This window comes from Syngnathus leptorhynchus, chromosome 13 (assembly GCF_054491065.1).
Source record: "Syngnathus leptorhynchus isolate UIUO chromosome 13, UIUO_Slep, whole genome shotgun sequence".
In the NCBI taxonomy this organism is placed as follows: domain Eukaryota; kingdom Metazoa; phylum Chordata; class Actinopteri; order Syngnathiformes; family Syngnathidae; genus Syngnathus; species Syngnathus leptorhynchus.
In genome coordinates, this window is record NC_141207.1 from 3,574,186 (window position 1) to 3,592,701 (window position 18,516).

The window sequence follows — 18,516 nt, forward strand, 5'->3', positions numbered from 1 at the left end:
AAGTGCATTGAAAAGATTACATTGACCTTATAAAAGCCTCTTTATGTGTGGTTGACAAATGGATTCAATGTAGCAAAGCAGTAGGCTGATGAGATGCAGAACGCATAAGCATTGCACCTTTAATCATTCTTCCATGGGAAGAGTTTTTTTGCAGGGTTGAGCAAAGCTTTTTCTTTTTGTAAAGTAAAAAAAAAACAAAAAAAAAAACATAAAACAAAATATTTTATATCTTCGGAGTAACATTCCCAATGCACAATTGAACAATTTTATCGTTGTTTGTAGTAATGGCGCAAAGGCATTTAAGCATCTCGCAAACATGCAGCATAAACGTCTTGACTTGGCCACATTTTGCCATTGAGAGGACGACATATTTTGAGTTTTAGACTAGATTTATGATCACACTTGTCAGTAGCTAAATGCAGCACAGCAAAAGTCATGTTCAAAAATTAGGGATAACACTTCAGTCTCAGAGGCTGGTTGTTGGTGGCATGACATCAAAATGTCATTTGCACAACTTCCACTGCTGGCTGGTTTCAAGAATAGACTAATTGTCTCACACTGTCCAGAAAGTCATTTATCAGTGTTCACTGTGCTGAATTCTTGAGTAGGTCATGTGCTGTGACGCGATTTGTTACGACAAAATCTGTTGTGAAAGTGCAATATAAATAAAGACGTATTTATTCAATATTGAATTGCTTTTAAAGGCCCTCACACTGACTTAATTATTAGCAAGGATGAATAAAGAGAAGGACTGGGCTTTGTAGTTTTTCTAATAGCGTTCCTTTGTCCAGTGATACAAGTTATTTTTACTCCCCGACTGCAGTTCCGTGCTTCTCAGAAAAGTTTAACGGCTGTGAACACCCCTCCAGCGCTTAGTATAACTAAATCCAGAAAATGTTTTTTCAAAACAGAATTTGTCCTCAACAAATCAGAGTGTAAGGTCTTCTGTTACGACCATCACTGATGAAAACACCAAACTCCTAGAGCTGGCATTTGCGCAAAGGCAGAGAAAGCATCCGGACAAGTGTGAATTGGAGTGAACTGCAGCCGGTTCCAGGCAAACTTGCCAGGTGGCAATTTCAATGTCAGTTAGCATGACATGGGGGAAAATGATATGATCCGCTTACAGAAATTGTGAAGTCTAAAATGACAAAAGCAGATAGCCATCTATCCAAATGATACCCGAGAAAAGCAAAATGGAAGTGTATAGAAACTGTGGACGCCCTTTTTAAAATGTAACATTGACTGCACAGGCTTGTTAGTGACTACGACACAGTAGCAAGCAGGACATGCAGCAGACCACCAACAGCCAGTCATGCAACCCAGTTAATAAATAAATGCCCCTAAAACAAAAACGGAGTGACAAATCTATGACAAAAAAGTGAACTCTATAGTGAACTCTAGGTGATGGACTGGGTGGAAAAAAAGCTCTCCAGTAGTATACGCTTAATTACTCTTTGTCATGAAATATATTTCCACGATTCCAATATGTCATCGGGCACTTTCATAGTCTGAAGCTTAATACAGCAATTGCCTGCAATCCTTAAAAATACAATTAGGCTTCCAATATATGCATATGAATCTCCAAATATTACCTGGAAATAAAATCTAACCCTTTTGCCAAGCTTCACTTCCAATTTTAGGGTAAAATTATTTCATTTCATTTCATTGACTTAAGACCCCAGCCAGCAAGTGGCTCAAGCAGACGTCTTGTCATCATTCAAATGTGTTTGAGTGGTTGATTTCTTTTTTTTTTTTTTTTTTAAACTAGATTATTATACCTTCAAGACCAGTGACAAGCAGAAATCAAGTGAGCGCTTCAATAAGTTAATGTGCAAACATACTTTTTGCTGATAGTTCCTGTATGAAATGTGTTAATTGTCAGGACTTTGCGATGCTAGGAAATGCTCTTCATTTGATAAGAGGAACCATTTTCAGGGCAGGCTTTGGCTTCAGTAGTCGTGGTTGGTTTTGGGGGCCAGTCAGGGTCCACGCTGAGCTCCTGGGCCAGATGCATGTAGCGAGCCTTGCGGGTCACCTTGTTTGGGCAGCACAGACACTTGTCTGCTGACAACAGGTCAAAGCCTTTCTGAAATGTCCACAAGCCCACACAGATAGAATATTAATTTCAGAAAATGAAATCAAATGGGAGAATTTCATCCTGTTATACATTGTGGAGTTTTTCTAAAATATTTCCAATCATAGGAGACACAGACATACTCATTTGCATGCATCAACTCTCTAATGAATGCTTTAGTCTTGTGAGAAAATATTGCCCAAAACGATCAAAATGTACCTCTTAAAATACACCTCTTAATATCAGGTGAATGGAATTAAAATATAAAAAAAAAACCTTGATCTGTTCCAGCATTTCAATTTAAAAGGTGAAACTCAATATACAGACGCGCCACAAAGAATAAAATTTCATTTTTTTAATATTTCTGGTGAGAACAGCTTGCAGCTAACATCAGAAAGTCATCCCAATCAATTTATTGGGGCAGTATCTCAAATGTTTTGGGCTTTATGTGCTTGCAATGAAACAGTTGCAAGTATAATTAATTCTTCAGTCTTCTTTCATTGTGTGGACCAACCTGAAATGCATTCCACATAAGTTAGCAGTGATTTCTGTAATTTGTATCTTCAGCCAATAATAGAAGCAATATTTTGGCCAAATGGATATTGTTTCCCTTTATGATCTAATACATTTGTAACGCTTTAGGCAATAAGCATCCTACTATTTGACTACAACAGGTTTGCATGCACTTCAGAACAAAATTGAGCATGGCAGTTTAAAGGAGTTTGCTATGAGTTTTTGTTCAACGCAATCCTTAAAACTTCAACAAAAAAAGCGAATGGAGTAACAGATAAAATGTGATTTTCACAGCAAATCTTGATATAAACAGCAAACATATTGGTGAAGACATTGATGATTAGCCTTCTTCAAACACATTTCACTGAGGTGTGTAACTTACTGTTGAGAGAATTAGATAAGCACTCGTACTACGGAGCAAAGAGACAAATGCAGCAAATAGAGCTTTGAGGCTAGCAAGGTGCAACGGGAGGGTAGCAGACTTAGAGAGCAGGCGGGTATGAATTCATAAGTCCAAGGGGGGAAAAAAAGTCTTGGTAAATTGACCACCGCCAAGTTATCACTGTTGATCATGATGTGCCAAAAACAAAATGGGGGAGGGAACACCACACAGACGGAAAATGAAAGGGCTAGGAAAGGAGATGCCAGATTTTTCCAACCTGTGGTGGTGGGGCAGCAGGAGCCATGCCCTGCTTGTCTCTGCTGAACACAAACTTCCATAAGATGATGTCAATGATGAAGGTCTGTGGCGCAGTGGGCAGGGGACAGAATTACAGAGAGGCTAATTTGATTTCATGTAGTGTTGAATATTTTTCCTTTGCAGGGCCTCATCTTTTTACCTTTGAATTTTTGCAATTAGTCATAATTTTGGGCAAAACCCACAATAACGAAAGGAAAATGCGCAGGCGTATGAGGTCACAAACATTGACAATTAGTGCAATTCTTGATCAAGTCAAATTATTTTGTTTGATTGTAGTCAGCAAAACAGTACGATCTCGGGTGTATGCTAAGCACGGCGTGTATGCGAAGGCAGCCAAGTGTTAGGAAGCTCAGTAAAAACTGCTCCACTGAGCAAAGCAACAATTCATAGACTATCCATTAATTGTCATGCACTTCAAGAGCAATGAATAATTATTTTCTACTGAAACGCAAATCTTCCTGATAAATATGAGCGGGAGTCTAAAAAAAAAAAACAAGTTACATTTTTTAACATATTGAACAATCATGTTGTCAAGGGAATGAGACAACAATGAGGACATTGCATGAGTGGGGGGGGAAAAAAAACTCTCCATGAGAAAACAACCAGTAGTTACCATATTGGTTCACGAGTCTTACCTCTACCACAACTGACACGACAGCGTTGGCCGCGATGACAAGCACGAGTTTTAGTCTCCAATCAAGAGGAACACAAACAATCTGTGAAGACCAAAATAAAAAAAATAAAAAATGTTTCGACAAGTATCTCCTTTTATTTATGCAGTCTGATCATTCTGACGCTATTACCTGTAGAAATTTATCGATGGCTTCAGCAGGGTAGAACATGTTGGTGAGGAGGAACATGTACAAAATCAAAGCAGTCACGACAAAAGGCCCTGGAAGAAGCATATCAAGGAAAGATACTGTTACGCAAATATCCAACTATTTGCAATGTGTGATTGTTTAGAAGTGACAATCGTACAATTCTTATAGCTTGGTTGCCTAAAAGGTTTGCCCTTTGAGAAGACAATGGCAACCAAAAGGTACTGGAAGCAGGAAACATAGAAAAGGCTGGTGTTCTCATAATTTTGGATGTTGTGGTCATCAACTTCAGTTCCATTGAGGTTGGACATGTTTGTGTGTGAAGACACGTTGCAGGCACTGAAAGAACAAGGAGATGGCTACTGAGCCTTCAAATATGAAAATGTGTACATTCCTAATTTTTTTATACATTCAACAATTAACACAACATCATTTACCAATTCAAATTTCAAGTTCTTTCAACAATATTTGTAGGTTTTTCCAGCACATTAAAGGGGTGGTAATTATATTATTAAAACAATTGCCAAGTACACCCTGATCACGAGTGTTGTCATGTTCTCACTCTGAAAGCGGTGTCCAGATGGTGTACCAAGGCTGGATTTGGACCCAAAAAAACGCAAGCATCTGGAAGCCAAAGCAGATGATTATCTGGCTCAGTACAGATAAGAGCAGAGGCCCTGAGATCAGGCCCGATGGAGGAGGATGTGCAACTAGTTCTTTCCATGCCGGGTTCAGACTCACTGAAAAAGGAGAAATCAGCCACCAATAAACATCACTCTTTACTTTCTTAAACCCATTTTCTCCAAAACTTACTGGTGAAGACAACGACAAGGATGATGGCTATATCGATGAAAAGAAACTGGAAATCTCCAAGGTTACTGAGAATCTGAGTGGAAAAGAGAACATTTGTGTTTTAGGAAACAGTTCACTGCTTTTCCCGAGACTCCCACAGGCAGGGGTACCCAAAGCCAGAGAAAATTGGATTCTACGGGGGTGCATGGTTAACCTAATATACTATTTTCAATTTGCAGTACCCCTGCCTATGGGCAGATGATTGTGAGCAGAAGAGCGTTACTTACGGAGTACAGGAGAGTGACACTAATGTATTGGATGATGCTGTAAAGGGCCATGAACTTGAATACACAAAAGGAGGTGATGAGAGCAGCACGGCCCTCCCTGTAAAAAGCCAGAGAGCACTTGTTAGTTTGCTATCCTAGACATTAAAGAAACGTCAAGCAACTGTAAAAATAAATTTGAAATATGAAAAGCAACCTGATGAGGCTTGGGACACATGAGATATTGGGCGTTCTGGAGGTGAATGGAGAGGCCACAGAAGCTTCGAGCTCTGACAAAGAGATGCCACTATGAGCTCTTTTCAACGCCTGAGGGGGAAAAAATGCAGAATGGCAAATATTTAGGTTGAATAAAATGTATGTTTATCATTGTCACTCTTATATGAACTCAAAAGGCCTGCAACTTACTCCACAGTCGTTTGCTCCATCTCCACACATTCCCACAAAGTATCTGAGAAAATGAAAAGCTTATTTTACACTAGCTCTATTTACACAATGCAAATATTTTTATACTTACTCCACATCCTGTAATGCCTCAATGAGTTGAGTTTTCTGATCCGGGGCCATTCTGGCAAACACTGTTCCATGTAGCACCAACTTTAAAATGATTATACAAAAGGTTATTAGAAATTAATCGTCTTCAAATACACAGTAGTCCCTCTGGCAAGAAGTCACACCTTTGGAAGCATGTCTGGGAAATGCTCCGAGATGATTGCAAATGACTTTCCGTTCATGGCAAAATGGAAACGATCTTGTTGTTTGGGCTCATTTACAGTACATGCATCATCCAGGCTGATGCTCACGTCCTAAAACAGTAGTTACATGTGGATGAACACTTCACAGCTTTTTGGGATCCATTTTTTCAGCAATAACATTTGAACAAAACCTTCAAATCTAACAGCAAAAAAATAAATATTGTATTTCACTAAGCAGGTCATTTGTGCATGTTTTTCCAGTTGTCTCACCTCAAGATGTACACCCATACTTGGCTTGTCAGCACACCTCCATGTGATTCTGGCAGTCAGTCCATCATGTGGGGGGATGGCATCTGAAATGATGACCGTGTCCTGAGGAAGGATCATTCCACAGTCCCGAGCCACAGAGATGGCTGTCAGCATGTTATCGCCTAAAAATGTAAACATTTTAAGATTAATGGAGTGGTCGTAGTGACATATGATTTTTATGTCACCTTTCTGATATATACATATGTATTACAAAAATGTATGAAACCACATTGTTGCCTTTTTATTTTGCTATGGTGATCCGCATAGGTGTCCAGGACTTCATTCTTACCTGTAACCATGACAGTACGAATGTTGGCTCTGTGGAGATCTTGCAGCACTGCCGGCGTTTCGGTTTTCAACTTATTCTGCATGATTATTAAACCCAGGAACTCCATATTTGTCTCGATGTGATCTCTAGTTTATGAAGAGATATACATATTTTGTCTCAGTCGCAAACACGTTTTCCTTCAATAAATAAAATATTACGCGCTGTGTCTAAATACAATATATAAAGATAATTGATTATCGTACTTATTTTTCAGCAGTGCAAAACAAATCCAGCTAAATTACACGTTTGTAAATTACCAAGGCACTATACCTGTTTACATTCTGGACCTTGTGCCAAGTGAGTTTGGATTCAAGACGACGATGAGCCAAAGCTATTACTCTGAAGCCTTGCTTGGTATAACCCTCCAAAACCTCTGCAAAATTATCTGGCACTATAAAAATATAGTGAGTAAATGAAGAGAATTGCTTTTTCTATTTATGGGGAAGCAATCAGGTAAAAAAATAATAATAATAATATTGGAAAGGTAAAATCTAGTGACAACCTAAAGTAAATAAAGCTCACCGGTTTCGGTCTTGCAGTGGCGAGCCACCACCTCCGGTGCCCCCTTCATGTATGCATCCATACGTTTCTCTCCTAACAGGCGAGCAACCACACTCATCCTCTGGAGTGCAGAGGAAAATGGAAACTGCCGCACAATACCTATCTCATATTGAGACTACACAAAGAAAAAACAAATCAGATTAGCTTTTTTTTTTAAAGTTAATTAAAACAAATTTTGCTCCTGTCATAAAACATTTTTATAGGTTAATAATTCCCAGGAAAACTAGAAATAAGACAAAAAGGAATTTGATCTCTCTTAAAAAAAAAAAACACTACTTACAGGCAGGTCATAAAGCTCCTAGAATGTGAAAAGGACAGAAGAACAGTCATTAGAAAGAAAATATGTTGAGGGTTTTTTTTATGACTGTTCAGCAGAAAAATGTAATCAGATTCACCAAGCCTAAATGTAGTGTTGTATTTCCTACACATTGTGGGCTCTTTGGGATCTCTTATCACAAGCATCCCTCAAGGAATTGCATTATTTACCATGTCCTGCTCTGTTGATGGTGGCTGCGAGGGCAACAGCTGCTTTGTGGGTCTAACCACAGTCGGCATGATGCGATTGTGGAGAGCTGTTTCTTCTTCAGTGGCTTCCTCCAGGATCTAAAGGGACAGATTGGAATTTATGATCTAGATTCGACAATGTTTCTCTTGATTTGGCAATTATAGATGTTTCAGGCCATGATTGCAGCAGGCTATCCAGTATTAACTAACAAATTGAGGGAAAATGAGAAATGATCATGTCGTTTTATTCCAGTCTTAATTATTCCTGCATATTGTATCATATCATAAAAACTATGCTTCTAATTCAAACAACGATCACCACATCATGTCAGTTTGGGGACAATGTGCTACCCCAAGTGTCTAGTATTAAATGTCTGCATGGCTTAGTGATGCCGTAGTGGCTGGCTGGGTCTCACTTCTCCATATAAAATATTGTTTTGAATTGTATTGTGTGGACCATTTTGTAACTACTGAACTTACCCAACCAGTAGCCTCAAACATTTTGAGGTCCAGTGGATCTCCAGACAACTGGCCTTCTATTTTGGTAAGAGAATGGCACGTGGCCATGCAAGCAACAAACTGGGACTTTACTAGATTTTCCTTGGAGGCTTTTTCATCTGATTGCAGGAAACTGAAAAGGTAAAAAATAAAGGAGGATCAAATAAATAAATGAATATACTATACTGTATTGTGGTCATGACTCATATTTATCATATAGATTTATGAGCTACTTCACCCTCCTTTAGCAGCAATAATCTTCTCCCCTCCATCACTAATGTAATATGTATTGCAGATGACCAGGAGGGCACCAAACAATATTTTAATAAGTTTATGCAGGATAGTATGACCTTACCTGCCATTCTCTACTCTTTGGACTCCCCATAAGTCTAAACCGTCTTCCGTAAGAGTTCCTGTCTGGCACAAGATTGAGGTACATAATCATTTACTTTTGGCATTTTAATAACCCACAGCAAGAGATAATGGCACATGATTTGGGTAAATAATCTTCTACCTTTAGCATTGTAATAAGCCGTAGCAAGAGATAAGTAAATCCAATAAAATAATTATTTAGATGAGAATTCCTGGCTGTCAAATGACTGTTGTGCAAAATGTTTAGCATTTTAATAACCCATAGCTAAAGAAAAGAAAATATGAGAACAAAAACAAAGCTTGGTAACTCACCTTGTCAAAGCAGACCAGATTGATCTGCCCACAAATATTAATCCTTTGAGGACTGATGCAAAAAATGCCAATATTTTTAAGGCGTCGTTGGGCATACACAATACCAGCTGTCATGGCTGCGGGCAGCGCCGGGGGAACCGTGATGGTAATAATGTCCAGGGATTCAATGATGATGGTCTTGGCTGGCACCTGGGAAGACATGAGTCTTTTTTTTAACTCAACTACTAGTACTTGGCACATAACGTATCTGGCCTTTTTTTAGAGGGGGTCATTGAAGTTCAAGTGTTAACATATCCACACTAAACTAATCAAATAAACTAAAGTTTTGTAAACAAATGAATCTGTGGCAAGCATTGTGTCCATATTATATAAATCTGTATTCATATGAATGTTTAGAACCACAGCAGTGAGAATGTTTTTGTTTCATAAAAGGTCCAAAGCTCTCCAGCTTTATTTTGGCAAAGATTACCTTGTTCACAATGCTAAGGGCGATGGAGTAGACAAAGCCAATCCCAGCCACGCCCACCAGACACAACAGAAAAAGGTAGGCATCACGGTACAGCTTGAAGTCGGTGGGTTTGGGGTATAGGATGGAGCGTACCAACTGGCCTTTGGCTGTGCTGAAGCCTAAGTGACATAAGTTTATAGTTTCAAATATGTCAATGGACACTATCTTCTGAGTTATCAAATTAGACTTCAAAATACTAAAACCATGTTCATCAAACTACTATTTAAGGGTAGCACACGCCTACCTGTGCGGACTACTACAGCTTTGACCAGTTCACCAGTGTAAAAACGTGTCTGGATGACATTAGTTCCACAGAAGAGTGTGTGTCTCTTATGCTCCTCTATGCTATAGGCACTCAAAGCCTCATCGCCGCTCTCCCCTGGCAACTGGTTTGGAAGGTTGGTCTTTGTCACTGGAACACTTTCACCTGTGGAAGGGTAGACCGGTATCAGCACATGGCATTAGATTTGGCCAGTGGTTTTTAAATACCAAATTCTGTTTCTGACCTGTAAGCATGCTTTCATTGACAATGCAGGTGCCGCTGACCAGCACGGCATCACATGGCATAATGGTCCCATTGCTGGGGATGACTATTACATCCCCAGGCACCAAATCAGTAGACATAATTTCTTCAATATCTGCCATAAAAGAATAAATTGTCCATTTAATCAAAATGTGAAAATAATCCCTAGTCACAGTCATAGGGTGAATAACCTGTTATTAACATGTAGCTGAACCTGAAGCAGTCTCAAATAAGTAGAACTTTGCATTTTAGTATAACATCACTCCCTATAATGTGATATTGCTGAGCAGTTATTTAATTTTGTGTTATTGTTAAACAATAAATTAACTAAAACTAAAGAACCATTGAAAAAACATTTATTTGCAAAATACAATTGTATCTGATTAATCAAAGCAATAATAGATAAAATCACAGCCACCTCCTATGATACAATTATAGATTGTATGCTATTAGTCAATCCACACAAGTGGGAGTTATTTATTTATTTTTTTACAAATTATTTTTATAAATTAGTATTAGAAAAGTAGAGAATTTTGGCTGATGCCTGTGAATTAATAAAGTAAAAAAATAGCTGCAGCCATATTCCAAATGTATAATGTACAACACATATAGTACAACTTTTACCAATAATGCCAAAAGTTATCGGCAGATATTGGGTTGAAAAAATAAAATACAAACCATTATTGGCTCGGCATACAGATACACGAACAATACTGTGAGCTGCCACCATATCATGAAGCATGACGTATTGCTAGAGAATGGAGAGAGGAAAACTTTGTTTGAAACTGCCTTTTCATTAAAAAAATCTAAATCACAAAAGTACAGAACCCCTAAGTATTAAGCGCAAAGTATGACGGTAACCACCCCACCAGTAGTGGAATTTATAGCAACACTGAAAAGAGATAATTATGATTATGATCATTATGAATCTGAGACTCACTTTTTTTACTAGACCAACTAGTTGAGAATCACTGTGCTAGAGATTGCACTAAGAGTTCGCCTTGTTTCTTTTCTGCCGATTACCTTGCCTTTGATAAGCTAGTTGACAAAGTCCAATATTTCATAACCTGAATCAAGCACACTTTGTTCTTGGATTGAGTTTGACACAATGTTATTATGTGTTATAAAATTTCCACAAGCTTACCTTTTTGATGGTATATAGAGAGGTAGCTATGGATATTAAGGACATGATAACAATGGCAATAGCATAATAGTAATATTCGTCGGCACTCCACAATATCACACTGAAGAGTTGGAAGATATAGAACGGATTAAGGACCTATAGAAAAAAAGAAAATGACAAGACGTTAGATAGACTTGTGCTGCAATGATAGAAAAATATAAGAATTGTAATTCTGAATTTGGACATTTTTACAGCTGAAATAAGATTAAAACATCCTTATGGGTCTTACCTCTTTGATAAGCAGCTTGAAAACAGAAGGCACTTTCACTTCAATTTCATTCAATCCAAAAAACAGTCTCCTACAATATATAAACCAATGAAAAATCATTTTGCCACTTGCTATCGACCGAAAATGACATCAGTTGCTCAGGGGGCTCAAGTAACGACCAATCACGACTCAGCTTGCAAAGGTCCCATGGCCAAACTCAGATAATACAAGTGCTACTTGGTGTGTTTTCAACATATTGTTGTTCAAAATGTTTTTCACTTGGCATCCTTTTAAGGACACGATAGGTCTTAAGAGAACCAGCAAAAGTATGTTTGTAATTCAGATATTACCTGTACTCTTGCTCGTTCCTGGTTAGGCCTTTGCTGTGCTCTGAGTGGAGAGAAGCAGCGGTAACATTGAGATCATCCAGGCCTCTGTCGAATAAAGTCATAGCAGCATACAAAATTGACTACATAGGTCATGTCAAAAAGAAATCAATTTAAAAAAAAAAAAAAAATGCAGATGGAAGAATACTTACGTTAAAACTTCAAAGTTCTGCACTCTATCGTTCCAATAATATTTTGTGCTGTGTAGGGTAAAATAATGTATCTGAAAGACAGAAATGGGGAGAGAAGATGACATTTGCAGAAAATGTAACATCACTTATGTGTATGAATGGCGTGCGCAGAGAAGACAAAGCTTTGTCCTACCTTGGTGGGTGGGCATTCCACATATCTTCTGATGAGCTCCTGAGCGGGGATCTCATGAGAAGAGTGGTGAGTGTCTCCATTGGCTAAAGATGAAGAGGAAGAGGAGAAGGAAAAAGGAGGGGGGGACGGGGAAGGGGAGGTGGTCTGGGTCTCCAGGTTGTGGAAGGGGTTGCTTCCTGGGGCTAGAATCACTCGAACCTTAGCCAGGAACCAGCGCCGGAATTCATCCTAGTTAAAAGTACAACTTTTAGCGATATGCAGCTAATTACAGCGTGTGCACGTTTGTAAAGTTTTGCTCAATTTTCTATCCAGATAATCAACAATAAATTGTTCATGTTCTCTGGCCCTATCGCTGTCTGCTCCAAAGTAAGTGAGAACCTTACACAACACTGGACATGAATTCAAGTACAATAGCCCTTTTCTCTGATAATAAGAGGATTTTTTTTTTCCCACCGATGTGACATTAACAGTGCTCCTTTGTACACCTCCACCTTTTGCAAAAAAAATAAATTACACACCGTAGAACGCAGCAACACCACTTCGGCATCACGGGCTGTGGTAGGGATGCAAGTGGCCTTGACGCACCACTCTGGCATCCAGTAGAGCAGCAGGAGTAGGAAGCCCCCCGTACAGAGTACCCCAAGACCCACCAGTGCCAGTCTCCAGCGGCACAATCGGTAGCCTTGCAACTCCTTCAAAGTAGAAGTAGAAAGAAGGGCACGATATAAAACATGAAACAATTTGCACGTTGACATATCAATTAAGGATACTCACCATCTCTTCATCTTCCCCCTTGTTGAGGACCTTTAAGTCTTCCTTCTCCATGATTCAAAGCTGAATGCAAAGCACCCTCCTTTGTCACTGCAGAGACAAAAATATTTGTCTAATCAGTTTAAGGTATTGTGGTTACTCATTATATGTATATATAATATATAAAGGCAGTTATTGTTTATAGACTGAGGTTTCTCATTAACTATAGAAGGAAAAGTAAACAGCACAGCGAGAAATACACCAGTTCCACCAACCAGGCCTGACCTGAAGTACGTAAAGCACCACTGTTGCCTCTCCCACCCATAGCTGATCTTATCAACTCAACATTACATGGGTGGGCGGTGTGGCAGCCAGCGGAATATTTTGCTTTGGGCCAAACCCTTCCGAGTATTGGACAACAGAAGCCCACTAGTACTAGGAAAGCACATACTTTAAACCCTTGAATCATCTAATGATATCTATGATTCAGATTTAGACAACTTTATTTATCCTACAAGAGGCAAGTGATTTGTAACTTCCCCATATGCATTTGTACTTGCAGTTAGTCCATGATTAAATAATACAGCAGATTTTGATTGCGTGAAAACAACACTAACTAATGAAGAAAATTCGGAGCACTGTAAAGACCAGAATAAATGACTGTAGTGTTAGCAGCCAAGAGATCAGAGGAGCAAAGATCAGCACAATGTTATTGTTTGCTGTCAAAAACAAAGACAACAAATGCTACCTCTCATGAGCAAGAAGAACAGCAAGGGAGTGCGTTTAAGAACAAAGAAGTTAATTTGTGTCTTTCCGAATTGTCAAAACGTTAAGTAGGTGCTACTGTATATTGTTGGCTTCCTGACAAACATTCACGTATATTCAATAGGTAAACTAAACAGGTCTAACTTGAATAAGCTACTCTGTCAACAGGGCTTGTAACGCCAGAAGCTATTGTAAAACGAAATGGAAATCGAATATAGCAAGGTTGGAAGGAAAAAAAGTGTAGATTTTAATGTTTGTCTCAGTTTAAGAGAAGGTCTAGAGACAAATGTACCACCTTTCTGTGTCTACCTTGAGAGCCTAGGACAAACTGCCCCAGGTGGTCTCCTGCAGATAGCTTGCTCTTCCCACACCAACCTGGAACCCTACAGGAACAAATAGAATCACAAAAATCACCCTGATGAAAATGACAATTAAGGTATATTGAAATGTTTTTCAATGGGGACCCATTACAAACACAAACAATTAAGAACTGACGAGAAATATGGAGTGTGCAGAGCAAAATAATACACATGGCGCTGAACACAAAGAATAATAATAATAATAATAATATGTAGAATATGCTTGAGGCTCGCGATTTGCAATATTTGAACATACACCTCAAAAGTAGGGGGAGAAAAAAAACAGTTTTCTTCTCAGTGCATCTACATCAGAGAGTATAAATCGTGCAAAGGAGTTTTTTTTCATTTAAGCACAAAAATATTTCTTTCAGCAGTGCTAAGCATTACTTTGTGTATATGTGACACAAAGACCTCTACCTTTCTGTACTGTTTTTAAGCAGAGCCACGAAAAGGAAAGGGGAAACAATGAGCCATGACATAATGACAAAGTCCATAATTCATGGAAGCATTTGGAGGAAAATGCATTTTGTTATCATCATGCTGCTCAGTCCATGTGCTTTCTTTATCACTTCCCCTCCTATTCTTGGGCCATAATAGCAAAGCTTTGCTCCCGTCAAGGGCCAATCATGTCGTTTATCATGACAGGCTTTAGCAAAAGGAAAAAAGAAAAAATCCAAAATCCACCACCTACCTTTCTGCCTGACAGACTAAACCACTTTTGCCATCTAAACATGGACACACTGTTTCGTCTTGCTCAAAGTTGTGGCTCCCCTGCTTGCAGTTTGAATTTGCTTCTTTTTTTTCCCATGCCATGTATCCACTATTGTCGCTGAAACAATGTAACGGAGTCCTTTTGTTTTTTGAATGAATAAATGTTATCCTCAGACGTATTTTAAATGTTTTTCTTCCTCCATGCCGAACTGGATTCATAAAGTAATAATAGTGGTGGAATCAAATACAGTTTGACATTTAACTTAGACTGGGGGAAGTGATTCATTAAACATATTAAACTGGGTGTGATTCATGAATGGAAATAGTCTAAGATGAAGTCAGAGGGAAAGCAACTTTTATAAAAATAAAAATAAAAAAAAGTTAACTGAAGTCATGGGGAATTGGTTAGGGTGCGATTATCTGATTAATCGATGTAATAATCAATTCCAAAGCAATTTGAGAGTGACAACACTCTCCATACGCCTGTTTGTAATATCAAGAACATCCTCTTCTGCAGGCAAAGTTCTCCAACAGGCTGTTCCATAAATGGGGACTGTAAAACTGAAAAGCTGTTTCATATTGTCCTGAATTCTGACTAAAAGGTTTCTCCTGTATTTGTTGAGACAGACACAGATGAGGTCAAGACAATGTTTTACCAATTGACAGGTTCAATAAAAAAAAGCGCAAGTTACTTAATATGGCTAAACCAAATGTGTCTGTTACACAGTTTTATGAGAGTTCGTCATGAATTTTACACATTGTAATATTATAGCAGATATATAGGTTAAGAAGATAAGCGCAAAGGATGATAACAAAACTATTTCTTTTAGTAGGCATCCTTCCTTTACAGTCATTGACCCACAAATGCTTTTGTTTACACAGGAATTCTAAAATACCTAAAGATATAGAATTTGTCTTTTTAATTATGGAAATTACGACAAGTTGGATATCTGGGTATCATGACCACCAGATTGCAACGTCAAAGTCGATAAGCAGGTCTTCTAAACATTCGCAAAACACACCAGCGGCTGCAGTTTAAATGAAACATTAACTATGCTACATTCCCTTGGTAATAATACTCAAATGTTGCAGCCTGCGTAAAGTGCATGTTGCCGTAAAGCAGAACTGAGCAATTAATTTAGCAAAAAGGTCACATTAGGAACCAGCCGAGGGCAAAGCCGATAAGCTAACCTCTCTGTTCTGTATTCTTTTTCATTTAAAATTTAAATTTATAATTTTGCCTTTTCAATAAACTATAGACACAGACGCAACAGATCTCTGCTATCACATCGTAGAGAAAAATAAAAAACAAAAAAAAGAAACACATGCGGATCTTAAAGATGTGAATCAAAACAGATTTCAACGCAGGTAGGGCAAAACGTAAAAAGAAAAATCAACGTCAACCAAATATGCTGGAGTCATTTTGCGCGAGTTAACTCTGATTGGTATTTAATTTGAGCTAATAATGTTGCTAGTTTTGTTTGCACTAGTAGACTACAGATTTTTGCACAGTCATGTTCCGCACTGTTGCTCTAGTGCTCTGGTTGAACTACAAGGCAACAGATAGCAGAGAGAGATTGTGTTTGTGAGATTACGTATTAAAAAAGCCAGTCTTGTGAACCAAAGGTATGCGTCGTACTAGTTCTGTTACGCTTATGGCATGCCTCCACTTTGACCTTGCACAGCCTGCATGATTTGCTCAGCTGCTGTACAACTTTACAACTTAATTGAATGATCTTTTCCCCAGTGCAAAAAAACAACACATGTATATTGTATTGTGCAGTATTTTTCTTGGTTCGTTACACCTCTGCTTTTTTTTTTTTTGGTGTTGTATTATTTATCTTTTACAGCCTGATGGCATCCGTGTGAACATAAACTTAATTAGAACTGGGGAAACGCTTCCCGTAATATTATTAGCAATGTGACAAGTAGCTGTTGTCTTAGTGAAATTTTATCTTAAAAAATAGGATGATGACTTCAAACGCCTAAAATAAAATCCCATGTCACAAATTTCCAAAAATGTCCAAATTTTGGAGCGTTGTCAAGATGGATTGACCACGCCAACCACACTCAGTGATGTAAACAGACTGTTATTATTACTACTTGTACAAAAATAATTGTCACGTTGATATTTAGCATTTTCCGAAGAATCCAGTTGCTACAAACTTTGTGGCTCAGAAAACCGTGGGAAAAGGGTTTTTGAATACCTTTTATAGTTATTTTAACATTAAGTTCAAAATGATTTGGACAATTATGCTTGCAGGTTAACAATATCTTGATTTTGCTTAGATGACAAGTATCTACTTCATTCATCCCGTGACATTAACTATAAAGATTAATAAACCACTGAAACTTGAATTATCTTTGATGATAGTTGAAGCCTTTGAAGCTTGCAATTGCGTTGGTTAACCATCAAGTGATTTCACGTTGAAGACATTCCAAACACCAAGAAGAAATAAGCCAAATATAAGGATTGACAGAATTTAGCACAAGTCTGAGACGAGCAAAAAGGGCTTTTAAAAGGGGGGGCGAAAGACTACGCTATGTTAGCGAGCTAGCTGGCTAACGTTGTCCAAAACAGACTGTCGACCCACCACCCAAAACGGGCTGCTCCAACCCTGATCATGTCGCGACCAAAAATATTACCCATAGGCTCGATCTAGTATTTCACCATCCTCGTGTCGCTGTCACGATGAGCTCGGACTTGCGGTAGCGAGCTTTTAGCGTTTAGCAGAAGCTAAACGCCGACTGGCACACATGTGTCAAAATGACAGCAGTATCGCTGCCACTTACCCAGAACCACCGGGACACGCTGAAGATCACCTTCGAGTCATAGTGAAGTAAGAGCAGCTGTTATCTTGGGGGGAACGTAGTTGAACGAGAGATGTAGCTGTGTGAGAGGAAAATGTTGCGTGGACACAATGTCCGTGGAGAGGCAGGCGGTGTTGTGTTGACAGCTCGGATCGGCTCGGCGAGACACTCCACTTTTGCGCCGTGTGAACTGGCCTGAACCGGCTGTGAGTCTCACGGCAGGATGTGACGTATATAACGTCACAGTAGAACGTTGAGAAACACGCAGGCAACATGGCAATGCATTTTTTTTTTTTATTAAAATGTTTGTTATTATTATTATTATTATTATTATTATTATTATTATTATTGCGTGAATTATGAATAATTTACATAATCCCGTTTTGACTGATTAACATCAAAATATTATCCACATTTACATGCAATTTCTACATCCTATTCATGCTATTCATCATTGACTAATCAGATAAGATTTTATTTCACATTATGAAAGCATGTTCCCATTATTACTGGATAACCCATCCATCCATTTTCTATACAGCACCCACAAGGCACAGGGAGAACATGCAAACTCCACACAGGGAGGGCCGGAGGTGGAATTGAAAACTGTGAGGCGGACATGCTAACCAGTGCGTCACCATGCCTGCGACCCTTTTATATGATAACCAAATATCATTTGATATGGTTTCAGGATGAAAACTATTTGATTTGTTTTGATCCTCTTGTTTGAAGATGAAATATCTTGTTTTTGTACTGTAATATGAATTTGCAAATCATTGTATTCTGTTTTTTTATTCTACACACAGCTCTTGGCTTTGGCCTGGGCATCCACTTTTTGGTTTCCATATGATGTATTTTATGTGCCCTCTTTGCATCCATTGCAGCCTGGTGATCCTGAAAGGGGGATCCTTCCATCTGTGGTCCCTTCTCAAGGTTTCTCATTTTTCCCCTTGTAGGGTTTTTTTGAGTTTTTCCTTGCCCTTTTGGGAGCCTAAGATCAGGGGATGCTTTGAGAATTATTGTCAATTGATTGTCTATGTGAAGCCCTTTGAGACTGCTTGTGATTTAGGGCTATACAAATAAACTTGACTTGACTTGACTTGACTTTATTGGAATTGGGGCTTGTATAATATTTTTAACTTTTTAACTCGATAAGGTTTCCAAACAATTCAAGATTATTGAATTCAATACACTCTTCACATTTAAACTGTTTACAGCTAGTTAATAA

General features: G+C 38.5%; 1 protein-coding gene across 5 annotated transcripts; it reads right to left on the reverse strand.

Annotated features, from left to right (window-relative positions):
- Window positions 1–819: 819 nt before the first annotated feature.
- Window positions 820–17,479, reverse strand: atp13a3 (ATPase 13A3). Of its 5 annotated transcripts, none has more exons than XM_085927798.1 (34): window positions 17,271–17,479; window positions 13,717–13,790; window positions 12,667–12,753; window positions 12,411–12,584; window positions 11,893–12,120; window positions 11,721–11,791; window positions 11,533–11,616; window positions 11,204–11,273; window positions 10,936–11,070; window positions 10,470–10,542; window positions 9,775–9,906; window positions 9,513–9,695; window positions 9,230–9,387; window positions 8,761–8,949; window positions 8,432–8,493; window positions 8,059–8,209; window positions 7,561–7,677; window positions 7,355–7,372; window positions 7,036–7,189; window positions 6,784–6,904; window positions 6,475–6,599; window positions 6,147–6,307; window positions 5,859–5,987; window positions 5,699–5,778; window positions 5,590–5,632; window positions 5,381–5,490; window positions 5,188–5,284; window positions 4,922–4,994; window positions 4,671–4,848; window positions 4,269–4,447; window positions 4,094–4,182; window positions 3,926–4,006; window positions 3,250–3,333; window positions 820–2,089 (listed from the first exon to the last, which is right to left on the reverse strand). In XM_085927798.1, exons 3-34 carry the CDS (start codon window positions 12,715–12,717, stop codon window positions 1,898–1,900), a joined length of 3,792 nt encoding a protein of 1,263 aa, XP_085783924.1. In that variant the 5' UTR covers window positions 12,718–12,753; window positions 13,717–13,790; window positions 17,271–17,479; the 3' UTR covers window positions 820–1,897. The 5 variants fall into 5 exon arrangements, with proteins under 5 accessions (XP_085783924.1, XP_085783925.1, XP_085783927.1 ...); XM_085927799.1 differs by having other exon boundaries at window positions 13,703–13,790; XM_085927803.1 differs by having other exon boundaries at window positions 1,944–2,089; window positions 3,250–3,292.
- Window positions 17,480–18,516: the final 1,037 nt, after the last annotated feature.